General features: G+C 48.5%; 1 protein-coding gene across 1 annotated transcript; it reads right to left on the reverse strand.

Annotated features, from left to right (window-relative positions):
• Window positions 1-8876: 8876 nt before the first annotated feature.
• On the reverse strand, window positions 8877-26692 carry NXPH3 (neurexophilin 3). Its single transcript, XM_015409238.1, has 2 exons — window positions 26636-26692; window positions 8877-9620 (listed from the first exon to the last, which is right to left on the reverse strand). The coding sequence occupies exons 1-2, from the start codon at window positions 26690-26692 to the stop codon at window positions 8877-8879; spliced, it is 801 nt and encodes a 266-aa protein (XP_015264724.1).
• Window positions 26693-26938: the final 246 nt, after the last annotated feature.

The following is a 26938-nucleotide window of genomic DNA, read 5'->3' on the forward strand; positions in this document are numbered from 1 at the left end:
ATGCCATGGAAGCTTGCTGGGTGCCCTTGGGCCAGCCACGCACTCTCAGCCTAATCTGCCTCACAAGGTCATTGTGAGGTAGGGTTGCCAGATCCAGGTTAGGAAATTCCTGGAGATTTGCGGATGGAAACTGGGGAGGACAGGGACCTCGTTGGGATACAGTGCCATTCCTCCAAAGCCACCATTTTCTTCAGGGGAACTGATCTCTGTAGTCTGGAGATGAGCTGTAATTCTGGGGGATCCCCAGGCCCCACCTGGAGGCTGGCATCCCTATTGTGAGGATAAAATGGAGAATGATCTAAGCCTCTTTGGGTTCCCATTGGGGATAAAGGCAAGGTATATATCGATTAAAAAATAAATAAGTATTTTGAACTCTAAGCTTGTGACATAATAATAATAATAATAATAATAATAATAATAATAATAATATAATATAAAGATTAGACTAGTTGATTAATCCATACGGGTTAATTTTAATCACCAGAGATGGATAAGTGTTAAATGTTTGGTTCTGGTTTTCGAAACAGTGAAGAAAAGAAACTATGAAAGGCGCCGGACTATGAATGAATGGTAGCTTCTGTCTGTTAAACTTGTACATTGTTGCAGTTCAGTTTCTCAGAAAGGTACCTGTATTGAGGTGTATTCCAGATGGGTAGCCGTGTTAGTCTGGATCAGCAAAATGAAACAGGAGTCCAGTATACTCCAGTGCATCCGATGGAGTGACCTCTGACTCACAAAAGTTTATGCTGAAATAAATCTTGTTCTTCTACAAGGTACCACTGGACCCCTGTTTCATATTGCGGCTTGGCAATGTTGGGGTTTATTTTAACTTTAATCAGCAAACTAATTGGTTAACAGGCAGATGGTCGATCAACGAAAAATTCTTCATTCAGCCGAAAGCTCTGTGTGCGTAAATTCTGTACAATTTAATCCATCTCTTCGTGCCCCCCCCTTATATAAAATCTTGACATCTAACTCTTAAATCTTGCTAACTTGCCCTCTGGCTTGAAGACTGTGCCAGACTCAGTTGATTGACATTTTCAGCCACTTGAGAGCCAGTGTGGCATAGTGGTGAAGAGCTGTGGGCTCTAATGTAGAGGACCGTATTTGATTCTTCACTCCTCCACATGCAGCCTGCTGGGTGACCTTTGGCCAGCCACAGTTCTCCTAGAACTCTCTCAGCTCCACCTACTTCCCAAGGTGCCTGTTGTGGGGAGAGGAACCGACTGTGATTGCAGGCTGCTTTGAAACTCCTTAGGGTAGAGAAAAGTGAAGTATAAAGACATACATCATCATGGGGAATAGAAACTTGTCCTTTTGTTTAATGAAAGGAGCCCTCTTTCAGAGCCTGAATTCTGCACCAGATACGGAAACATGCAGGTAGAATTCACACCGCCGCAAATGACACCAGCATACAGAGACAGAATAAAACCGGTCCTTAAAACCATTCAGTGGGAAGGATTTTGTTATTGTTCCGGGAACGCACACACCCTCAGCTGTTGTACGCAGGCAAACATCTCTCTGATTTAGTCTCCTGGTTGCTTCTGATTTCTGTTCTTCCTTCCTTGTCCTTTTGTGTAGGGTTCAGCCAGGCAGATGGTTGCAGCGTAGGCAGCTGTGTTAGTGCGTTTTTCCCTCCCTGTTAACAGCTAAGCATGGTAGATTTGACTGGGGTGTTTGTTCTGAGTGGCTGGTTTTCTGGATGTGTGGGAGCAAAGGTTATTGGAGGCTCAAGCTTTTGAGGCTCATTAAATTTAAATTAGAAGAGGTTCTCTCCCCCCCCCCTTCTTCCTCCTCCAATTTCTGATGCGAAGAGGGAATCTATTTATTAGCTAACTGGCAAGCATGGTGTTCTGTAGATGGGAGTAAATTCAGCCCCTGCTTATGGGCCATCGGAGCAGTGGAGCAGGCAATCCAGCCCTGGCGTCTTCTCTCTTTCTTCCCCTCCCCCAGAGACCAGACTCTCTGCTTATGCCGCCCCCTCTTGGGTGTGTGTGTGTGCAGGGCCACTTAGTTCCCACTCCTTGCTGGTTCTGCAGGGCAGTCTTTTGCCTTGGCCATAATGTCAGAATCAAGACTTCCTACTTGGTCACCTCTTCACAGTGGCACCGTTGGCTGTGCCTCATTTAACAGATGGAACCACTGGTTTACCCGTCGTGATTCTACTGGAATTCGCAGTGCTGGTGGCAGGGTTTTGGAGGCATTCCGTGCAAAGTGGATAGCCAGGGAGTCTTGGGGGCAGGTGCAAATCCCTGCCCTCGCTAATGTCAGGAGCTTGACCTCTCAAAACCTGACAGGGCTGTTCTCTGTCTCTGCTTGCCTTTCCCATTTTGTTTATTATTGCCTTATCCCCATCTTTCTTCCATCCTGGACCTCAAGGCAACATCTTCCATCTGGCCATTGCCCACGCCCGGGGCCTGCCACAGCAAAGCAGCTGCATCGCTTGATCTCCAGAAAGGTCCTGATGATGGTTTGCAAGTGTTAAAATGACAGAGTGGCTTTACCTTTTCCTAGAGCAGCTGTTCACGGGCCTGGCCAGCAATTCCTGTGGACTATTAAAGGTCTCATGGCAACATCCTTCCCTTTGTTTCTCCCCCTCCCCCCCCCCGCCCCATCACTCTCTTCTCCACCTTCCAGTGGCCAGCCCCTCAAGGTGGAGACTGTTCCTTTTGGGGCAGCTCCGGTTAGTAGACCCTGATATTTTAAGAGGCATTTTTGCAACAGTGGCCACTGCAGCATCTTATGTCGATAAGTTCCACAGGTTAAGTGCTTCCTTTTGTTTGTTTGTGTTACCTCTACTACCTATCAAGCTCAATTTCTTGCTTTAAGTGTTAACGATTTCTCCTTTCCTTGTTCCCTCTGCATTGTTCACCGTTTCTGAATTGGCACTGTTATATTCTTTCAGGAGTCTGCTCTGTGTGTGTGTGTGTGTGTGTGTTGACAACAGACTGCATCCAGTGATGGCGTGTGTGTGTGTAACATATGCATAATCCCACTCTTCTGCATCCCTATGTGGTAGTTGTTGATTGGTTGTACAAATGTACAACCAATCTACAGCTGCACAATTACTTGCTTCATCCTCCAATGGGGATCCAAAGCGGCTTCCCACATTCTCCTCTCTTCCATTTTATCCCCACAACAACCACCCTGTGAGGTAGGTTGGGCTGTGTGTGACTGACCCAAGGTCACCCAGTGAGCATCGCTGGCAGAGCGAAGATTCAAATCTGGGTCTCCCAAATCCCTGTTCAGTACTCTAACCAGTACTGCACCACACTGGCTCTCTGTCTTGCCTTCTGCTGCTCTCTGGAAGTGGATGGGGACCAACGCTCCCTCTAAGCTGTGGAATCTTGTGAGCAAAAGTTCTACTTTGTGAGCTGCTGGCATAAAAGTTGTGAGCAAGTGATTTGGCTACTGCATAAATTAGTTTGCTCTGGAGCCCTCCTTCCGGAGCTAAGACAAACATTCGTGAGCTGGAGGCTAAAAAACTGTGAGCTAGCTCACACTAACTCAGCTTAGAGGGAACACTGATGGGGATACCGATCTTACAAATCACCCCTCATCTCCCTTTGGGCTCCCTCCAGCCAATGATCTTTTCTCACGATCTTACCACCCCCCATGCCCCACTTGAAAGCCAGTCTCTGCCAGCTACGGGCTTTGAGCAAGCGGCGCCATTCTAATGCACAGTCTCTAAAATAATGTCTCTCGAAGACCTGGGATGCCAGTAGTGGGGTCATGCAGCCGTGTAACAGAGAGGATCGCTTTCAAGTTTATTTTCCTTTACAGTTGCTGCCAACGGGGGTTGTCGCTTTGGCCACTTGCAAACCTTAAATGGCTTCTCTGAACGGCAGATAAAACTCTTCTGGAAGGCTGAAGTTTGATCTAGCGACCCTTCCCTTCAGCAAACCCATCTGGAGGCTGTCTGATGAGTTTTCTCTGGCAGCGTCTGAGCCGTACAGTTTTTGTGAAGCCTTGCCAAAGAACACTTGGAGGGCTTTGGGCCACCTGAGCCAAGTCAGTACAGGGCAGATTCTAGGGCTGCATCTGTGTGGCGGCGATTCTCTGTTTATTGCAGAAACGTTTGCAGCAGCAACGGAGCATCCATGTGGGACTATCTGCTTCCCTTTCCTCCGTCATCCTCGCATGGCTTCTGTTTTCCCCCACCTCCTCCAACCATCCGGTTTGATCATCATCTGGGAGAACTTTAACACTCAAGAAGGAGGTATCAAAGGCATGGCTCCCACTGATTAACCAGGTTTGATCCCCCACTCCTCCACGTGCACCTGCTGGTGTGACCTTGGATCAGTCATAAGTTCTTTCAGAGCTGCCCTCTCAAGGGCAGTTCTCTCAGAGCTCTCTCAGTCCCACCCACCTCACAGGGTGTCTGTTGTGGGGAGGGGGAAGGGAAGGGGATTGTAAGCCGCTCTGAGACTCCTTCGGGTAGTGAAGGGCAGGGTATAAATCCAATCTTTTCTTCTTCTGATTAACCCATGGAGTGGGGGGAATTCACCCCACTCACCAAAGCAACCTTGTAAGTTATTATTAGAGAACAGAAACTCGGCGACAAAATCAACAGCCCACTCCTTGTTATTCCCCCCCTATAATTTAGAGGGTAACTTTATTCTTCACTTCAAGGACAGTATTAAAAATAAATACGTGATACAAGGAGACGCGCCCGTCGTTCTTATTGGAGAAACAGAGGGAAATACAGAGCAAACTGGAAGGACGGAGGAAGGATCTGGCCCAGGAGAAGGGAGGGCGCCTAGAGAGAAGGAAGAGTTGGAGGGGTGACGAGAGAAGCGTGGCAATTTGGGGGAGGAGGGGGAGAGAGAACCGTTCCACGGACTGTTTGTATTGCACTGTGCACTTCATCGTCCCGATCCATCCGCACAACAATCCTTTGAGGTAGGTCCTTCATGTTTCCCTTTCCCCGGTGGGGAATGGAGGCTGAGAGGGGGGTGGGTCCATGGACTTTTGGGGAGACTAAAGTCTCGTTGGGATCTGAGCCTGGTTCAAACGAATGGCTGCTGTCTGGCGAAATGCACCTGGAAATTGGGTTTTTGTGTGACTCTAGGATGCACCCCTGAGGGAAGAGGCAGACGAAGAAGCACACCTAGTGACCAGAACTCTGTGCATTGCCCCAAAAGGGATCTCTATGGAGTTAAATTGGCAGTTTCCACTGATTCCCCCTTCCTGCTGTGAACCCCCCCTTGTGTCCTTCCTCTGGGTCCCTGTCTGCCACGAGCAGCATTTCATGCAAATGAGTGGGCTGCAGTGAGGGGGGGGGGAGGAGGCAGAGAGTTCCATTCACCCTTTGGAAAATGTAATCCAGCTCCACGTGCTTATCTGTGAACACACGAAGCTGCCTTCTACTGTTTCAGACCCTTGGTCAACGTCAGTATTGTCTATGCCGAACGGCAGCGGCTCGCCAGGGTCTCAGACTGAGGTCTTTCACAGCACCTCTTACCTGATCCTTCCAACTGGAGATGCCAGGGATTGAACCTTGGACCTTCTGCATGCCAAGATGCAGTTACCACTGAGTCACAACCCCTGCCTTTGTGTGTGTGTGTGTGAGTGTTGGGGGGTAGTAATAATAGCTACATTCTGAACATTTACTGAATGCTGGGATGTATTTTGGGTCTCTGGAATTTGGGCCGTCTTTGGCAACTGATCCCAGGACAAAAGCGTTTGCAATTAATTTAATTTAAGCACCATGAAATTCATTTTGGGAGTTGTCATTGTTGAGAGGCAACACAGGTTTGAGGGTCTGCATCCACGCAGAAGGACTCTCTGTACTGCAGCACTTGCTGCTGCAAGTGCCGAGGCATTCACATTGGCATTAGAGAATCCACACGGGAGCCTCCTGCCAACTTTACACGGGGCGGGGGTGGGGTGTTAAAAGAAATCAGCATTATAGTGTAGTAGCAATTACTAAAAAAATGTTAAGCCCTTTGAAAAGATGACCTTTCTCATCTGGGTGGCGTGCTAACAGCTTAGACTGTGTGGTTTCCAAAAAGATCATAGTATAGGATGTTGAAGGTAAAGAGTACTGATGAGGGCAGGAGAAATCTGGAAGGTGACTATTAGAGGATAATGTCGTGTGGGTGCTCCCTCCAACAGCGTTCCCATTTGGAAGCAAAGGCAGAGGGGGGAAAGTCAGTGTGGAAACAGCCTAAGAGGGGTTTCTTGCCATCAGAATTTACCCGGGTACCATTGAAAGCACGCCCAAAATTTTCATTGGGAAAATAAATCTCAACATGGGTAACTTAAGAGTAGACCAGCTCTGAGGGATTTTAAGAGGGACCAGTTTGGAAGTCTCAGTCCTCCTGGTCCATGTTTGGGGTTTCCATAAACTCTCAAGGGCGTCAGCCAGTTGACCCCACCCCCTTTTCCTGTCGAGTGACAGCAGCTCTCAGCATTCCATATCTGCCAGAACATACTTAGCCCCTATCAAGACATTGTTAAGGGGGAGCAGGGCTTCTCCTAGTTGTTTTACTCATCTTTACCCATACCCGGGGAGTCCCTTGAGTATGTAGAGACCCTTGACCAGTAGATGGGCAGTCTGGTTTTGTCATTCACACAAGTAGCACCTGGTTGATGGTCAGAAACATTGATAGGGTGTGTATGCCATTTTATCCCATATTTCTTTTTAACTCTCCATGGAAGCTTCCCTGTAGTTCAGCATATGATAAGTGCTGAGGGCAGGACTGTTGCATCCAAAGCCTATCACAATCTAATTTGAAACCCATAGAGGTTGCCTCATCCCTCCTATGTTCTCTTGCAAGTAGAGGTGCCAACTCTGGCTTGGAAAATTCCTGGAGAACTGAGGGCAGTGCCTGGAGAGGGCGGCGCTTTGGGAGTGGAGGAGGAAGTTCAGTGGGTATGTGATGCCATAGAGTCCACGCTGGAAGCTGTCATTTCCTCCGGAGGAACTGATCCCTGTACTCTGGAGATCAGTCATAGTTCTGGGAGGACTCCAGACCCCACCTTGAGGCTGGTGAACCCTACTTTGCAGTCTTTAAGTTCATCAGAAGATGCTGCCTTTTGTGCCACCTGTCTGGCCAAGTCTGGACATGCAGAGAGGTATATTCCCGATAGCTGTGCCGTTCCCTTCCTCTTGAGACTCTTCCGTTGGAGGAAGTCTCCTTAGGTTGGCGGAAGACTTTTTAAACCTGGCTGGAAGGAGTGGTTAGGATACTGGCCATTGCATTTGGGTTTGCTAGCATTAAACAAACGGGTAGGATTGTAATACATCGTTAGCATAGCGTCTCCTGTTTGAATAGGCAATTTTATACAGCGGTGACATTTAGTCTGTTGGCTAGATCCACAGATTAAAAACCCTTTTGTTCAATGAAACATCCCCAAATCCGGCAAGCTTTCTTTTTCTTTTTAAATACAAGCACTGATGAAAACAACCTCCCAGCTAGAGGCTGGACAACAGGCCCTCTCTTAAGGAGCAGAGGACAACGTTTGAGTCCAGTGGCCCCTTTGTGACCAACAAAGTTTAATTCTGGGTATGAGCTTTTGTGTGCATGCACACAAAAGCTCATACCCAGAATTAAACTTTGTTGGTCACAAAGGGGCCACTGGACTCCAACTTCATTCCATTGCTTCAGACCAACACGTCTACCCACCTGAATCTCTCTTAAGGAGAGGCATTCCCACTCACACAGAGCTGGAAATGCCTCATCTAAGATGATTCCTGCCGTGACGTTTCCACATATCAGTGTGCAGCCTGCATCTGCCAGGAGGAATGCCTCTTCTAACAACTTCTGCTAAGCGCTGGTACCATATGATGAGGCGGAGGCAGGTACTGGGATGCCGTTCTTTCCCCATTATTGTGAAGGCTGGCTCCATGGTTCCCCTTGCCCCACAGAGACAGAGCTGAGTTAGATGTCCCCAAACGCATTTCTGCTGGTTTAGATCCTTGCCCCCCCACCCCCCCAGTGTATCTCTGCCTTGCCAGGATAATGTACATCCAACCAGTTCTTCTGCAATTATTTAATATTTTGGGCAAAAGTCCTGGTATTTTATTTGAAGTGGGTCAGATTGCAGTCACTTTCAGTGGTTCTCCCTACTTTGATACCCTGGTGCTTGTTCAAGGTACGGTAGAAATAAGATGCATTTTGTCCATGTCCGTGATACTGGCTTTGCTACCCCCCCTGGGATGCTGCTAGGAGCTCGCCAAAATGGGAGCGGACCAAGTTGGGTTAGGGAATGACCCAACTGAATGGGAGTGAAGGAACCATCATGGCCGGAGATGGAGGTTCTCCACCTTTTGTTTTGGGGAGAGCAGCTCATGCAAGTGACAATCGGGTGGTGGCCCTTGGGACCCCCTAAGAATTCCATTTTGTTGTGTTTTTCAAAACAGATCAAAGATTCCAGGGGCTCTACCATAATGCAAGGTGACGCCTCTGTCAATGGATTATAGATGTCATTAAATGTGACTGCTGGATCTGACCCAAAAGGCACAACCCACCAAGAAGTTCTCCTGTGGACACTCCATTGAGGTCTGCACATGAGAAAATCATGGTTGGTTTTTGCTCCATATTGATTTTAATGGATGTTGGGGGAGAAGAGCACCGTATCGTTTTTCTAGAGCACCTAAATACCTTGGTCTTGCTCCAAATGCAACCCCTACCCCACCCCACCCTCCAAAAGAAATTTTGGGCAAATGGATTCAAAGACGGTATGTTTGCTCTCTTTCTCTCAAACTCTTCTTGAACCGATTGTCTTCAGCAGAGACCAGGTGCTTCTTGGTTTGTCCACCAACAGAGAGGCGTCTCTTGTCCGTCTCCCTGTGCACTGTTGTGTTTCTCGACCCAAGCCTCACACTGAGGTGGACTTTGGGCTACTTCAGAGACCGGAGAGGTATGTTGTCACCCAGAGGGGTAATAAGGAACATTGCTGTGGTAATTGTAGTCTGGACACACTTTCTGGACAAGCCTGTAGTCTATGCTGTAGAAGGTTATGTAGATACAGATGACCTTGAATGGCTTGGAGCAAACCCAGGAGACTTGGCTTTGCGTGTGATTGAGGAAGCAGGTTTTGGAAGGGTCATAGGTGCAGAGGGTGGTCTTCTTTGCCTTGTCCACTTTCTCGTATTCCACCCGGCAGTTGAAGATCTTGGATTCTTTTGCCTCAATGAAGATTTGCTGCTCGAGGTCAAACTCCACTGCTTTGTTGGGTGGCACTAGGCTGACAGAGATATTCCCATGTCCAGTGGAGTTGTGCCTGAAGAACACGTTTACGGTGCCATTTCCATGGTCAACCACTTTCCCTGTAATCAAGAGGTTCAGCTTGACCGTCTTGATGTTAGAGTAGAAGTCGCCCCAGCCAAATATCTTCTTAAGTCGACCGGAGTTGCCGACAGAGTCCCTTCGGCTTCGGGGTTGCCCGGCTTGATCCTGTTTGGACAGGCTATCTAAGATGTCCCAGAATTCTTGTGGGTTGGTGGAGGCCAACTCCAGCAGAGTTGTGTTCTGAAAGTGAGATTGGGGTGCTGTAGACTTCAAGGAGAGCTGGCCTTTTTTCTTCTGTAGCCGGGACCGTTGTTGCTCTTTGGATGGTTTTCCGCTCTCTTCCTCCTCCTCGTCTGTCGCTTCGTCTTGTCCACAGATCACCTATGTAAAACAAGAAAGAGGTCAATACCACGTTGTTCGAACATCCCATCTCACCCCCCTTTTTTACTTTGCTCTAGAGCAGTGATCCCCAGTGTGGTGTCCACTAGTGGATTTACCACGAAACAAAGAGCCAAGCCTGGATTTCCTCTACCTTATTGCATTAAGCGATGCCACAGAAGAACCGGGCGTGATTGCCCTTTCATCCGCAAGAAGCACCCATTCAGAAACAGCTGCCTGCATCATAGAAGGATGCTTGGCTTGCAACCTCCCAACATTCTCTGGGCAGTTCCAGACCTCACGGCAGCCATTTTGTGTCCCCCACCATGACAGCCATTTTGTGGTGGTACCCACGGCCAGTGTTCCCTCTAAGCTGTGGAGTCTTGTGAGCAAAAAATCTTCTTTGTGAGCTACTGGCATTAAAGTTGCGAGCGAGCGATTTGGATACTGCAGAAATTAGTTTGCTCTGGAGCAGTGTTCCCTCTAAGCTGAGTTAGTGTGAGCTAGCTCACAGGTTTTTAGCCTCTGGCTTGCACATTTTTGTCTTAGGAAGGATGGCTCCAGAGCAAACTAATTTCTGCAGCAGCCAAATCGCTCGCTCACAACTTTAATGGCAGTCGCTCACAAAGTAGAATTTTTGCTCACAAGACTCCACAGCTTAGAGGGAACATTGCTCTGGAGCCATCCTTCCTGAGCTAAGACAAAAGATGTGTGAGCCGGAGGCTAAGAAATGGTGAGCTAGCTCACACTAATTCAGCTTAGAGGGAACACTGCCCACGGCTTATCCTCAAAAATGCAGATGTGCCCACAAGATCAACAGTACCCCTAATCCAGATCATTGGTCTCATCATGACTATTTCCTGCAGTGAGAGACTTTTGTGGGTGTTTTGATAATGCATGGAAATCATTCAGCATGGAAATCATTCAGCCCTTGTGTGGAGAACAGCTCCACACAAAAGTTGCATCTTAAGCTATATGTGATTAATATATAATCAATGAATCTTTAATTTTAGATGGAGCAAGGCTTGCGACGAGCTGAAACTGCTGAACACAGGGAATGTTGACGGGCTACCGGTGCATGTGTCATTTCCCCGGGACGTTGCCTGCCTCTGTTAACCGAGCACGGCTTCATCAGGGGACATGGGGAATTCTGTAGAATGAGGCATCAGAAGATAGGCTCCTGCCCCAAGGAGCCTACAGTGGAAACTTCAACAGAAGGGAGAGGCACTAGGGTGACTGACTGAGTTGCTCGTAATGGGGTTTCTGCTTCAGTCAGGGAATGGGGATCAGGAGGCTGAGTTGAAGTCTTCAGGGGAAGGGGGGGGCCAAGATGGGTTTGGAAGAGGAGTGGCACCACATAGCTGGAACTCCAGAGAGAAGGGGCAGCAGTAGAGAAAAGAGAACTGTAAAGTTTCAGGAGGGGAGGGGAGGCAGGAGGGAATCGTAGGGATGCCAGCCTCTAGGTGGGACCCCCTGGAATTCCAGCCCATCTCCATTCTGCAGAGATAAGTTCCCCCAGAGAAAACAGCTGTGAAGAAGAGGAGGAGGAAGGGGGGAAGGAAATTGGATTTATACCCCGCTCTTCACTACCTGAAGGAGTCTCAGAGCAGCTTACAGTCTCATTTCCCTTCCCCTCCCCACAACAGACACCCTGTGAGCAATGCTCCCTCTAAGCTGTGGAGTCTTGTGAGCTGCTGGCATTAAAGCTGTGAGCGAGCAATTTAGCTACTGCATAAATCGTTTTCTCTGGAGCCATCCTTCCTGAGCTAAGACAAAAATGTGTGAGCCGGAGGCTAAAAAAACTGTGAGCTAGCTCACACTAACTCCGCTTAGAGGGAACACTACCCGTGAGGTAGGTGGGGCTGAGAGAGCTCTCTCGAGAACTGCTTGTGAGAGAACAGCTCTGAAAGGACTTGTGACTGACCCAAGGTGACACCAGCAGCTGCATGTGGAGGAGTGGGGAATCAAACTCAGTTCTCCCGGATTAGAGCCCACACTCCTAACCACTACACCAAACTGGCTCTCTCTTTGGAGGGTGGACTCTATGGCATTGTATCCCACTGAGGTCCCAAATCTCCAGGAGTTTCCCACCTTGGATCTGGCAGCCCTAACACACACACACCCACACCCGCCGGTGGCAGGGAGGAGGAACCTGACAAGCCTAGAATCCCATTAGACCCTGGAAGCTAAGCAAGGTCAGTACCTGGAGGGGGACACCAGGAAGGAAGATTCTGCAGATGAAAGCAATGGTGAACCACCTCTGCTTCACACTTGTCTTGAAAGCCCCTTGCTGAGGCTGCCATGAGTCAGTGCTGACTTGAACACACACACACACACACACACAGTGTTTCAGAAGTGAAGGTACTGAGCAGGGACTCGTGGCCCGGAACAAAATATTTTCTCTCCCATCAGATGCTGTGTGCCATTCTGGGTGAAATGCCTGCCGTCTGTCTTCTAACAATGGCACGCTGAAAGTCAGCAGCAATGGATCTTTTACGAACCCAGCGTGTACCAAAAGGACTGATGTGTCTGCAATCTGACCGCGCTTAGGGTGTTAGGCACGACTAAGGGAGTGTTTCCTACCCCACACGGGATGGAAAATGGGAACGTTCCTTCTGCCAGCAGGTGGTGCCTTTTGTTTGTTTTTAAACTGTCACACTTGGAGCCTTGGAGAGGTCTGCCTTTTTTTAATACGCTCCTGGCAAGGACTCTGTTACTCAAATGTTTGGCCCTGCAAGTTATTGAAAGACATCTGCATGGCTGAAAACTTTGGAGCCAAGGGACACGATGGGTGGGGTCCTGCCAGCTTCTCTGCTGGTGAAACAGGAGGAGAGGGGGGGTCCCTGTTTGACCTCCAAAAAGGCTATGGACAAAATAGAGTTGCCAACCTCCAGGTGGGGGCTGGAGACCTCCCGGAATCACAACAGATCTTCAGACGACATAAATCCCCCTTTAAAATTTATTATTTATTAAAAAAAATTATTCTGCTTCTCCTGGAGAAAATAGCTGCTTTGGTGGGTGGGTTAGAACATAAGAACATAAGAGACGCCAATGTTGGATCAGGCCAAAGGCCCATCCAGTCCAACACTCTGTGTCACACAGTGGCCAGAAATACCAGTGCCATCAGGAGGTCCAGCAGTGGGGCCAGGACATTAGAAGCCCTCCCACTGTTGACCCCCCCAAGCACCAAGAAGACAGAGCATCACTTGCCCCAGAGCCCCTAGCTATACCTTGTGGCTAATAGCCACTGATGGACCTCTGCTCCATATGCTTATCTAATTCCCTTTTGAAGCCATCCATGCTTGTAGCACCCACCACTTCCTGTGGCAGTGAATTCCAAGTGTTAATCACTCTTTGGGTGAAGAAGGACGTCCTAGGTCCAGCAGTGGGGCCAGGACATTAGAAGCCCTCCCACTGTTGACCCCCCCCCCAAGCACCAAGAAGACAGAGCATCACTTGCCCCAGAGCCCCTAGCTATACCTTGTGGCTAATAGCCACTGATGGACCTCTGCTCCATATGCTTATCTAATTCCCTTTTGAAGCCGTCCATGCTTGTAGCACCCACCACTTCCTGTGGCAGTGAATTCCATGTGTTAATCACTCTTTGGGTGAAGAAGTACTTCCTTTTATCCGTTCTAACCCGACCGCTCTGCAGTTTCATGGAGTGCCCACGAGTTCTTGTATTGTGAGAAAGGGAGAAAAGTACCTCTTTCTTTACCTGCTCTTTCCCATGCATAATCTTATAAACCTCGATCATGTCACCCCTCAGTCGTCTTTTCTCCAAGCTAAAGAGCCCTAAGCGCTTTAACCTTTCCTCATAGGGAAAGTGTTCCAACCCTTTTATCATTCGAGTTGCCCTTTTCTGCACTTTTTCCAAAGCTATAATATCCTTTTTAAGGTGTGGTGCCCAGAACTGCACACAGTATTCCAAATGAGGTCTCACCATTGATTTATATAGGGGCATTATTATATTGGCTGATCTGTTTTCAATACCCTTCCTAATAATCCCCAGCATAGCATTGGCCTTCTTTATTGCAGTCACACACTGTCTCGACATTTTCAGTGAGTTATCCACTACAACTCCAAGATCTCTCTCTTGCTCAGTCTCTGCCAGTTCAGACCCCATCAATGTGTATTTATATTTAGGATTTTTGGCTCCAATGTGCATCACCTTGCACTTGGCCACATTGAACCCCATTTGCCATGTTGACGCCCACTCGCCCATCCTTGACAGATCCCCTTGGAGTGCCTCACAATCCTCACTGGTTTTCACCACCCTGAACAACTTTGTATCATCCGCAAATTTAGCCACTTCACTGCTTACTCCCATCTCCAAATCATTAATGAACAAGTTAAAAAGCAGTGGACCAAGTACTGATCCCTGCGGTACCCCACTGCTTACCACCCTCCACTGAGAAAATTGCCCACCTACACTCACTCTCTGTTTTCTATGAACTAGCCAGTTTTTGATCCATAAAAGGACTTGTCCTTCTATCCCATGATTTTTGAGCTTACTTAGGAGCCTTTGATGAGGAACTTTATCAAAAGCTTTCTGGAAGTCAAGGTAAATAATATCTATTGGATCCCCCTTGTCCACATGTTTGTTCACCCCCTCAAAGAACACTAACAGGTTAGTGAGACAAGATCTTCCCTTACAGAAACCGTGCTGAGTCTGCCTCAATAGGTTTTGTTCATCTATGTGCCTACTAATTCTTTCCTTAATAATGGTTTCCACCAATTTACCCGGTATCGACGTCAGACTGACTGGCCTGTAATTTCCCGGATCTCCTCTGGAACCCTTTTTAAAGATGGGAGTGACATTAGCTACCTTCCAATCCTCAGGAATGGAGGCAGATTTTAAGGAAAGATTACATATCTTTGTCAGGAGATCTACAAGTTCACATTTGAGTTCTTTCAGAACTCTCGGATGTATGCCATCTGGGCCTGGTGATTTTTCAGTTTTTAAGTTGTCTATCAGTTTTAGGACCTCCTCTCTCGTCACCTCAATCTGACTCAGGTCTTTCAACACCCCTCCTGAAATCAGTGGTTCTGGAGTGGGCAAGCACTTCTCATCTTCCACAGTGAAGACGGAGGCAAAAAATGCATTTAGCTTCTCAGCCATTTCCCTATCATCCTTCAATACTCCTTTTACCCCTTGGTCGTCCAAGGGCCCCACTGCCTCCCTGGCTGGTTTCCTGTTTCTAATGTATTTGAAGAAAGTTTTATTGTTGGTTTTTACGTTTTTTGCTATATGCTCCTCATATTCCCTTTTTGCCTGCCTGACCTCAGACTTGCATTTTATTTGCCATAGCCTGTGTTCCGTTTTATCAGCCTCACTGTGACTAGCTTTCCACTGCTTAAAGGAATTCTTTTTACTTTTTACAGCCTCCATTACTCTGTTTGTTAACCATGCAGGCTTTTTCCTATACCTGTTTGTGCCTTTCCTAACCTGCGGAATATATATTTTTTGAGCTTCTAGGATCGTAGTTTTAAATAGATCCCAAGCTTCCCCAATTGTTTTGACCCTTTCTACTTTTCCTTTCAGTTTCCTCCCCACGTGTCCCCTCATATCAGAGAAATTACCCCTTTTAAAGTTAAAAATGGTTGTGTGAGTCTTTTTGGCCAATTCTCTATTTGTACAAATGATGAACTCAACAACATTATGATCACTGTTTCCAAGCGGTGCAATCACTTTTACATCTCTCACCAGGTCTTGAGTGTTACTTAGGACCAAATCAAGGATCGCCTCTCCCCTGGTAGGTTCCGTGACCATCTGCTCCATAGCACAGTCATTTAGAGTGTCTAGAAACTCAATCTCTTTTTCCCGACTAGAACACATATTGACCCAATCAATGTGTGGGTAGTTAAAATCACCTATTATTACACAGTGTTTTTGTCTAGTTGCTATCTTTAAGGCATTCATCATTTTATAATCCTCCTCTATCTTTTGATCTGGTGGGCGATAACAAACTCCCAGTGTTAAGTTTCCTTTTGGCCCCCCTATTTCAACCCATAGAACTTCCAGAAGCGAATCCAATTCACTTAGCCTCTCAATCTTTCTAGACTTTATACCCTCTCTGACATACAGAGCTACCCCACCTCCAACCCTTCCCCCCCTATCCTTCCGATATAATATATAACCGGGAATCACTGTGTCCCACTGATTTTCCTCATCCCACCAAGTTTCAGAAATACCCACAATGTCTATTTTTCCCTCCGACACCAAGCACTCCAACTCCCCGATTTTACCTCGGACACTTCTAGCATTTGTATAGAAACAGCTGTAATTTCCCTTACAAGTTAAGCCTGCATCCTTCCTCTTGCTATCTCGAGTCGTTGTCCGGCAGTCCATGTCACCAGCCATGGCCTCTGTGGACAATTTCAATCCACCTCCCTGTAGAAAAGCAACCGGTACCCCCTCACCTCTCTCAGATGAGCCAACCCGAACCAGAGACTTTTCATCTCCTGTCGGCTTTCCCCCAATATTCAGTTTAAAAGCTGCTCTGCCACCTTTTTGATTTTAAGTGCCAGCAGCCTGGTTCCTTCTCGGGACAAGTGGAGACCGTCTCGCCTGTACAGCTCCCTCTTGTTCCAAAAAGTATCCCAGTGCCTAACAAACCTGAACCCTTCCCCCCTACACCATCGTCTCATCCACGCATTGAGACTCCTGATCTCTGCCTGTCTCTCCGGCCCTGCGCGTGGAACAGGTAACACTTCTGAGAAGGCTACCTTGGAGGTCCTGGACCTAAGTTTCCTGCCCAGCAGCCTAAATTTCTCCTCCAGGACCTCACGACTGCATTTCCCCACATCGTTGGTGCCGACATGCACCACGACCACTGGCTCCTCCCCAGCACTATCTACCAGCCTATCTAAAACACGCGTAATGTCCGCTACCTTCGCACCAGGCAGGCAAGTCACCATACGGTCAGTACGCGGGTTCGCCACCCAGCTGTCTACCTGCCTAAGGATCGAATCACCCACTACCAAGAGCCCCCCTCCCACCCTGCTCAGGGATGGTTCCTTGGTGCAAAAGGAGAGCCGCTCACCAGCTGGGGAAGAGGTCCCTTCTGAGGGCACATTCCCCTTATCCTCAGCATGGTGCCCTGTTTCCCCTAGACCCTCATGCTCCCTGACAGCAGCGGGGCTGCCAGATCCAGAGTGGGACGTAGCTAACAAGTCCCCGAGAGTCTTTTCTGTGCGCCTAGCTGACTGTCTCTGCTTCTCCAGGTCAGCCACCTTGGCCTCAAGGGAGCACACACGTTCCCTGAGAACCAGGAGCTCCTTGCACCGAGGACACACCCAAGACTTCTGCCCAGTGGGCAGATAGTCATACATGTGACACTCCGTGCAAAACACTGGATAGCCCCCAACCCCCTGCTGGCATTCTGGCTTCATAATTCTTTTAAAATAAATAAATATAATCCCCCTTTTAAACCCTTGGTATTTATGTGGTTTTTGTTATCAAGTCAAATTATTTTACGGGAAAGACAAAGAGCCTAGGGCCTTGTCTTTCTGGCTCTTTTTGGGCTTCTTACAGAGCCCCTAGTCTAAGAGCCACAGGCAAAGAGCCCTTTAGCCTCTGGCAAGGTGCTTCCTTAAATAGAGGCCTCCCCCAGCAGAGGTCAGGCAGCAGCTATTCAAATTCAAATTCACCCAGGCACTCAATCACAGGCAAAACAATGCCCCTTCCACTTCCTCTCAATTACAGGCAATCCCAGTCAAACAATGCCCGTTCCTCTCCCACACTCAATCAGCCAGGACTCTGCAAGAACTCTAAGTGCTTCCACACACTGCTAAACACAGTTTTCCCACAAAATATCCTTAGCTGAATTCTCTCAGCTGAAAGCAAGTAAAAGAAACCCACTCACCTCTCTCACAGCTCTCTCTCCTGCTCCTGCTCAGAGCTCAGCTGGTCTCCTCTGCCTCTGGCAAGGTGCTTCCTTAAATAGAGGCCTCCCCCAGCAGAGGTCAGGCAGCAGCTATTCAAATTCAAATTCACCCAGGCACTCAATCACAGGCAAAACAATGCCCCTTCCACTTCCTCTCAATTACAGGCAATCCCAGTCAAACAATGCCCGTTCCTCTCCCACACTCAATCAGCCAGGACTCTGCAAGAACTCTAAGTGCTTCCACACACTGCTAAACACAGTTTTCCCACAAAATATCCTTAGCTGAATTCTCTCAGCTGAAAGCAAGTAAAAGAAACCCACTCACCTCTCTCACAGCTCTCTCTCCTGCTCTTGCTCAGAGCTCAGCTGGTTCTATGGCACTGTACCCTACTGAGGCCCCTCCCTTCCCTAACCCCCCCACCCTTCTCAGGCTCCACCCTCAAATCTCCAGGTATTTCCAAACTAGGGTTGCCAGCTCCAGGCTGGGAGATACCTTATGATTTTGGGGGTGGAGCCTCAGGATGGCGGGGTTTAGAAGAAGAAGAGTTGGTTTTTATACCCCACTTTTCTTTACTGTGGGTAGTCTCAAAGTGGCTTACAGTCACCTTCCCTTCCTCTGGCCACAATAAGCACCTTGTGAGGTAGGTGGGGCTGAGAGGGTTCTGAGAGAGCTGTGACTGGCCCAAGATCACCCAGCAGGCCTCATGTGTCTCAAAGTGGCTTAACAATCACCTTCCCTTCCTCTCCCCACAACGGGCACCTCGTGAGGCAAGTGGGGCTGAGAGAGTTCTGAGAGAGAACCGTGACTGGCCCAAGGTCACCCAGCAGGCTTCCTGTGGAGATCTGGGGGAATCAAACCCAGTTCTCCAGATTAGAGTTCGCCACTCTAAACCACTACACATGCTGGCTCTCCTTTAGGAAGGGAAGGGACTTTTATGGGTATAGTGCCATAGGGTCCACCTTCTCAAGCAGCCATTGTCTCCAGGGGAACTGATCTCTGTCGCCTGGAGATCAGTTGTACCAGTGGGGGATCTCCAGCCACCACCTGGAAGTTCTAGTAACAAATAAATATACACTGCAAAAACCTTTTAGCAAACTAATGTGTTCTATTTATGGTCATCATTTAGTAAAGTGCATAAAGTAAAGGTTCCCTTGCTCGAAAGCCAGTCGAATCCGACTCTAGGGTTGCGGTGCTCATCTCCGTTTCCAAGCCGAAGAGCCAGCGCTGTCCAAAGACGTTTCCGTGGTCATGTGGCCAGCATGACTAAACACCAAGGCGCACGGAACGCTGTTCCCTTCCCACCGAAGTGGTACCTATTTATCTACTTGCAATTTCTTGCTTTCGAACTGCTAGGTTGGCAGGAGCTGGAACTAGAGACGGGAGCTCACTCCATCTTGCGGCACCCGGGTCTCAAACTGCTGAACTACTGACCTTCCACAGCCTGCAGTTCAGCATCTTAACCACTTGAGCCACCGCAGCTCCAAGAGTAAAGTGCATAGTGTATCATTATTTCATCCTAGTCAGGTATAAATATTCATTACATTCAATAAGCAATAACATTCAATACATACAGATTGCTAACTACCAGACAATTTTGCATCAGTGTTTTAAAAGTCAATCCCCAATGGGAGTTTCTAGAATTATAAGCCTGCTTCTCCTTGCATGAAGTCTTCCAAAAAGGGGAACAGCCTTCTTATATGGATGCTTTTTGCCGGTCCTACAAAAGACAACCACCTGGAAGTTGGCAGCCTTATTCCAGACCTTGGGATTGCAACCCTTGGGACAAAAGCCATGTATGTGGGAGGCCATAGTATGGAGGGGAATTGGGCAAGACTGTGCAAAAACAAGCCACCTGGATCCAACCGTCTGTGCTATCCACTACGGCTTGGGCTAAGAGGATGGAGTGGCAGTTAATGTTTTGGACTAGGGTCTGGGGGACCCCAGTTCACTCCCCCTCTGCCGTGACGCACATACTGGGCGAGTATGGCCAGTCACTCCCTCTCAGCCTAACAATCTCACGGGGTTGTTGGGAGGATAAAATGGGAGAAAGGGTGATCTACGCATGGCCACCTTGAGCACCTGGCAGGAGGGGCAGGATAGAAATAACGTGCTGGATAGAACAGCAGCAGTGACATGTTCCAGAGGACTAACCTGCAGGTGCTTCTGACTGTCGTCATGGATGCTGTCCTTAATGATCAGGGCTCGATGCTGGGCCAGTCGCTCAGCCCCAAAATATGTCCCATGCCAGCCCTCTCAGAGGGAGCCAGTTTGGTGTGGTTAAGAGCGGTGGACTCTAATCTGGACAACCGGGATTGATTCCCCACTCCTCCACATGCAGCCAGCTGGGTGACCTTGGGTCAGTCACAGTTTGCTCAGAGTTGTTCTCTCAAGAGCAGTTCTCTCAGGGCTCTCTTAGCCCCAACTACTTCAGAGGGTGGGCGAGTGTGTTGTGAGGAGAGGAAGGGAAGGTGACTGTAAGCCACTTTGAGATTTCTTCAGGTAGAGAAAAGCAGGATATATTAAAAAAAACAGCTCTTCTTCAGCTCTAGAGCATAGGAAGAAAGACTTTGGTGCAGTGCCTTTCCCTGTACACTGAGTAGACACAGGCAGTCCCCCCCCCCCCCCGGCAGTGTGCCTCCTCCCCTCCTCCATTTTATCCTGTGACAACCTTGTGAGGAAAGTTAAGCTGTGAGAGAGGCTGTGAGAGAGAGATCACCCAGTGAACATCATGACAGAGTGGGGATTTGAATCCAAGTCTCTTTGCTCCAATGAATACATAAACACGAGCTGGATCCTGTTGAACTACCAGGACTCTGTTTGGGGATATGTGATAATATTTCTTTGGGGAAAAGGCACCAAGAACCTTCCCCAAACCGCAGGTAGCTCCTGAATCTGTGGTGCAAGAGAAGAAGGGATTCTTTGATGGCAAGTCCTGACAGATAGATTCTGTTCCTTGAGAAATCAAGCCCTGCAAGGAGGCTGTTCTGAAAAGGAAAACTGATCCCACACATCCCTCTCCTTAAAATCCACTTCTTGAACTGCTCGCTCAAGCTTGTTTGTCCCTCCGTTACCCCAAGGAATTCAGGGCAGCCTGCCTTCCCGATTTCAATCTCATAACAACCCTGTGCGGTAGGTTGGCTGAGAGAGAGGGACTGGCTCGAGGTCAACCCAGCAAGTTTCATGGCAGAGGGCCAGTTTGGTGTAGTGGTTAAGTGGGCGGACTCTCGTCTGGGAGAATGGGGTTTGATTCCCCACTTCTCCACTTGTAGCTGCTGGATGATCTTGTGCAAGCCATAGTTCTGTCAGAGCTGTTCTCTCAAGGACTGTTCTCTCAGAGCTCTCTCAGCCCCACCTACCTCACAGGGTGTCTATTGTGGGGAGGGGAAGGGAAAGGAGTTTGTAAGCCGCTTTGAGACTCTGAGTGAAGGGTGGGGTATAAATCCAATCTCCTCCTCCTCCTCCTCCTCCTCCATCTCTCTAACCATTAATAGAGATGTTGTGATACTCTCTCAGAAGTGCTTATTTTAAACTGTATCCCTAAACAATGGCAGTGACTGTATGTGCTACAATAAATGTTGACATTTACTGGTCGTCATAAAATCTCGGAGCGGTTGCAAATCCTAGCATTCACTGGTCAGTCTCAAGGACGATCAGATAACCCTAGCAGATGACCAAACCTCCTCCACATTTGCATCATTGAGTAGTTTAAAAAAAGGGGGGGGGCGAAGGCGATTCAGAACTGATGGAACTTAGAAGACCACAATCAATTCATTTGGGTCCCTGCCATATCCCGTTTGTTGTTGTTGTTGCCTTCAAGTCACAGCCCACTTACAGCAACCCTGGGGGGTTTTTCAAGACAAGAGATGTTCAGAGGTGGTTTGCCATTGCCTGCCCCTGTGTCACGACCCTGGTATTCCCTGGAGGTCTCCCATACAAATACTAGCCAGGGTCAGCCCTGCTTAGCTTCTGAGATCTGACAAGATTGGGCTAACTTGGGCCACTCTCAGGGCTCCGTTTCTTGGTACCTTTTCAAAATTGTCAGAATGAATGTTAAATATCAGCAGCTGACATTTGCTATACCACGTATATGTGATTTATTGAAAACCATCCTGTCTAATAACTGCAATTTAAAAAAAAAATCTCCCAAACCAAGTATATATATTTAAGGGATGAGCCAAACACAGTTTGAGGATATTGGATTGTGCTCATCAGCTGCCATCTAGATCTCCCCCCCCCCGCAATGTACCTATATACTAATAGCCAAGTGTCCCCAGTGTGTGCGGATACTTATTTCCGCAAATTGGGGGCACATGGAGGCTCAACAGAAATTCCTGCACACTTGAGGCATTACTTAGGTATGCAGAAAAATTTGACATGTTTAAAAAATATACAGGGATACTTAAATCCCCCCAAAACTGAAACTGCGTTCTCGCGCATGCGTGGAGAAACGACTTGCCGTTTGGAACTGTAGCGGAGCTTACTGCTGGCAGCGGCAAGGGAGCCTTGGCGAGTGGGCAGGTGGGATCCGAGCAGGGCTTGCTGCTGTTGCTGCTGGGGGCAGGGAGAAGCCACGGCGGGCCGGTGGGTGGCTGGGACCCGGGCAGGGTTCACCGCCGTTGCTGCTGGGCTCACCTGCGGCCACCTCCTCCTCCTCAATGAGGATCTCCTCCTGCTTTGCAGGCTGTGGGATATGCTCCCCCCCCCACAAGTATCGCCAGTCCCGCTTCTTGTATGTATATAATACTGTCAAAGTCACTAACAGTATATTGGTAGAATATGCACATTAGATCTGTTGCCCTAGGACTATTTCTTGATGTGAAATGGTGCCACTCCTGTTCTGATATGAAGATGGTAGGGGGCAGATGTCAGCGGGAGGCTCGAGTCCTCCAGAAGGCCCAAGACTGTTGACAGGATGAGTAAAATGAGAGAATGTATAATTCAGTCTTCCCATCCAAGCATCCTGTTAAAATTTTGTTATCGCAACCTTCCCTTAGGAAGCTTAGAGTGGTGTTTTTACTTATTTCAGAACCAAACAGGTATTTGAACCTGGGTTTCCCAACACTTTAGCCTCTCTGTACCACACTGTCTTAAAGGTTCCACTGGAGGAAATTAAAAAAAACCACACCTCTGACTCAGTCTTAGCGGTCCATCTGTAAAATGGGCACAGTACCAGTTTACCTCTCAGCTTGGGACTGTGGAGGCAAAAATTGCGAAGCGATTCTATACATATAATAAGTCAGGAATACTCTGCTTCAACAAAAGTTTTTCTTTAAAATGCCTTACACTGACCTTGCCACTGAAAATAAGACCAAAACTTCAATTCCCCCTAGTGGTGGAGCCTTCATCTGGTGAAAGAGAAGTGGGATATAGGCTGGGGTGGGGGCGAGCTATGCTGTTAGTGAAACAGTGCCTTAAGATCCAACCCTGTAGGTTGAATTAAAACAGATCTTTTGTACATTTGGGAATAAATCTGACTTGAGCCTGTTTCTCTCTCTCACCCCTTCATCTACCTTGCAGGGCTTGTTGTAAGGATAAAATAGGACAGTCCACTAAGAAATAATGGGGAAGTAAAGCTTGCTTGTCCTGACCTGGATAGCCCAGGCTAGCCTGATCTTGGAAGCTAAGCAGGGTCAGCCCTGGTCAGTATTTGGAAGGAAGACCACCAAGGAAGTCCAGGGTCATGAAGCCTAGGCAGGCAATGGCAAACCAACTCTGAATGTCTCTTGCCTTGGAAACCTGACAGGGTCGTCATAAGTCAGCTGTGACTTGATGGCCAAAAAACAAAAGCTTGCTTCCTAATAACATTTCTTCTGGGATGACAGAATCGGACAGGTTTCGATTTTGATCCCGTGTCATACTTGCTGGTGGAGAGTGCGTGGCAGTTCTCTCGGGTACCTTGGGACACTTGCTGGAATCATTTGCCGCTCTGCGGCTCTTGTCCAGGGTAAGCCCTTGTCCAGGGTAAGCCAAATAGAGCCTCCATGATTAAAGGCTCTGGCTGTCTGACAGAAGCCGGACAAGGCTGTTGCATGACTGTGAGTCCCCCATGGCCGGTTGCTTCCAGAGGCAGGACATTGGGATGGGATTGACTGTTCTCATGTTGTTGTTCTTTTCACACCCAGCCAGCTGTGATGTGTCATCCTATGGCCTGCCTTTGGGGAAAGAGGGAGAGGCTGGCGTGACCTTGGTGACAGGAAGGGTGTGAAAGAGACACCCAGCAGACCACTGTTGTTGTGCGGGAGAGTCAGAAGACCTAGGGAAGGATGAGTTCAGTGGATGATGGGGGGGGGTGTCCCTGCCCATCCTACTTTTCCATTTTTAACCCCCTTCTCTGAATTCAAAGCAGCAAATATTAAGCAATTATCCATAACAACAACAAAAAACACCCCATTCATATATATAAAATCTACAGAATAACTCAACAAGGACCTGAGACACCTTCTGGAAGAATCCAAATCTTGCAATTGTCTTCTGCAAGCAGGCAAGGGCAGACTAAGGTGGGCACTCCGCGGCAAAGGGATCCCCCCAGTATCGATCCCCCCTGCCCTCTGCTCCGACCAGACCTTTTTGATAGAGCGTGCTTGGCCCAGGGCCCTCCCACTGAGGTCTGGAGGGGCAAAGGAGCTCAGGCGGATGGGGGCTTGGATTTTTTAATATCACGTCTGACCGAGTCGGCTCTGTCTACAGAAGCTTACGCCGGCATAAAACGTTGCAAGCCCCAAAGGGGCAGATAGATTCCCCGTTTATATTTTCTGCAAGCGACTGACACGGCTACCCCTCTTGATTTCACAGGGAATCCTGGCTGTGGCTCAGCGGCAGAGCATCTGCTTTGCATGCAGACGGTCCCGTGTTCAAGACAGTCCCCTGTTCGATCCCCCACATCTCTGGCTAAAAACAAGCTCCAAGAGCAGGAGCTGGGATGTTTTCTCTGCTTGAGACCTGGAGCGATACCAAGGCTGAATGGACCAATGGCCAGACGCGCTGTAAGGAAACTTCTTGTATTTGTGGTAGCCGTCTTCCAGCTCTGAGTCAGTGATTCTGAGGAGCAAAGAGCGGCAGCTGCCTTTTAAGGATCACAGCACCGCCATCTGCCTCTTTTTGTCTGATTCATTTAAATGATCCACAGACAGGCAGGGTAAGGGTTAAATGAAACAGGGTGGAGGGGCGCTGGGAGGAAACCCCTGAATCCTCCCCCAATCGACCCACCCGAGTCAGCCCACTTCCCAACCACCCTGTGCCTGCGGCATTTGGAGAGAGATGTATCCATGCTGGGATCCACAGGGATTAGAGGCGCTCGGCTGCCGGAGAAAACTCTGGGCTCATTTCCCCGTGGACTCGAAATGTTTTCTGTGCACAGAACAACAGAACAGCTGGGGAAGAAGGGCAAAAGGAGTTCTGGTCCGTGGGCACTTCTGCACAAATAGCAGGCAGATTCCTGACAGTTGCGACCTTTTCCAGGGTTCATGGGAGATACCTGTAAGCGCCAGCAATTCCAGGGAGACCCCTGGTGTTTTGCAGTGATTAAATGGGGGGGGGAGGGGAAAAGGTCGAGGCTTTGGCCACGGAAGCAAAGATTATTCTTCCCCATTCATTCATCCTGGTCCAGCCTACCCAAAGCCATCCCCTTACCCCGCACTCAAAATTTAAGCGCTGTTTGCCAAAGTCTCCGGATATCCTCACTGGTCCACATTTCTTTTTCTAGGGAAATCATACAAGTCACCTCTGTAGGAAGAACAAATCTCTCTTAGCCCGTGCCAGTCAACCAAGTGACGAACAGCGCCTCTCGAACTCAGAACTCCAGAAAGGCTTGCTTTGAATCCACCACACGTTTGGACAGCCACTGACAAAGATGCCTTCTCTCTTGATAAGCACACAACACTGCTGAGCCCAGGGCAGCCAATTTCCTGTTCTGCGTTCCTAAGGCCTCTCTGGGTGAACTGCAGAAGACGGCTTAAAAGCTGGCCATTGGTGAGTTCGTGCGTTTTGCAGAGGATACCTGAAAATTGTTGGCTTTTAAACTAGCAAATCATTGATTCAGCACGAGATCTGAATCTGCATTCGAATCTCTGCACAGTCAGGGGCCACACTGGGTGGCTTTGTGGAAGTGTCTACATCGGCTCAGATGCCTTCTTCCCCCTTCTTTTCAGTCACAGGAATTTTTCTCTCCTGTATGAGTTGCTTTCCTCCCACCCCAGGAATAAAGAATTGTTACAACTTGAAGGGGGATATTGGGTGGCCTTCAGATTTTCTTCAGAGAAACTTACAGGAAGTGTTTTGCTCATGTTTGGGATCTGACTGTTCACCACAGGAAAAGAATCCCCACTGTGCACTGTCTGATTGGCTGGGTATCATGGAGATACAATATATTCCTTTGTGCATCTGGCTTATTTGCAACTTGGCTCACTGGCTTGAGTTATCTGGATCCGTTTGCTTTGCATGAACCTTCTGAAGGTATACCTGTCTTCTCCTTATGCTACATTCAAGCCTACACACTGCTCCAGCTAACTCAAGTAAGCAAGCCAAGTTGTAAACAAACCCAACTACCCAGAAAGGAAGCAAGCAAACAAAAAATTATCCTTCTGCCACCAAGGCAATTTGAGGGAGACTGGGGTTGAATTGTTTCCTGCAAAGTCACTATTCCTTGTGGGGGAGTTGCCCCTCCTGGAGTCTTTTAACAACACAAATTTAGCAGGAGAAACTTTAAATTGCAGGGGACAAAAGCAATTGGGGGAAAGCTGCTCCACTTTTCATGCAGTGGATAAAGTGTTGGAGCAGAAGCCATCTCCCAAACTATGGCAACTTTCCTTTAAAAGTGGCCGGTCCTGCCTTTTGCACAGGCACGGGGGTTGGACTAGATGGCCTTTGGGGGATCCTTCCCCAAGCCTGCGATGCTATAACCCCGTCTCGCAAAGTTGATGCAAGGATAATTGAAACCAGGCAAGCCCCGGCGCATGCTAAAAAGTGCTAGAGAAAACAGCCGAGCATTTAAAAAAAACTGCTTGATCATACTAATTTCAGGCGACGCTTTTCGCCGGCTTGCCCCTCGGCTCTGCTTTTAGGCATGCACAAGGGCACATCGCTGCCTTCTCCCTTCCCCTCCAACCTTGCCCGGTCCAGCGGTCACTCACCAGCAGATAGATGCTCCCCTGGATGAGAAATATGAAACAGCACCGTGTCAGCTGCATTTTTCCCCCCAGCCTCTTTCTTCCTATCGATTTTCTGCAAATCTGTTCTGCCTTCTCGATCTTGCTTGTTACACCCTGGCCTCTGGCCTCCTAGGATCCCCCCATTCCAGGCTCGCTTTGGCAGTCTCTTCCCAGCCAGACATGGGGTGTTGGGGGGGGGGAGGAGGGAAGGCAGCTGGTTCACCCACTGCAGCTGGAGACCTCCATGTGTCTGACTACCGGCTGTTCCCTGGTTTGCTGGAGACT

This window comes from Gekko japonicus, unplaced genomic scaffold, assembly GCF_001447785.1.
Source record: "Gekko japonicus isolate JY-2015 unplaced genomic scaffold, Gekko_japonicus_V1.1 scaffold240, whole genome shotgun sequence".
Classification (NCBI taxonomy): domain Eukaryota; kingdom Metazoa; phylum Chordata; class Lepidosauria; order Squamata; family Gekkonidae; genus Gekko; species Gekko japonicus.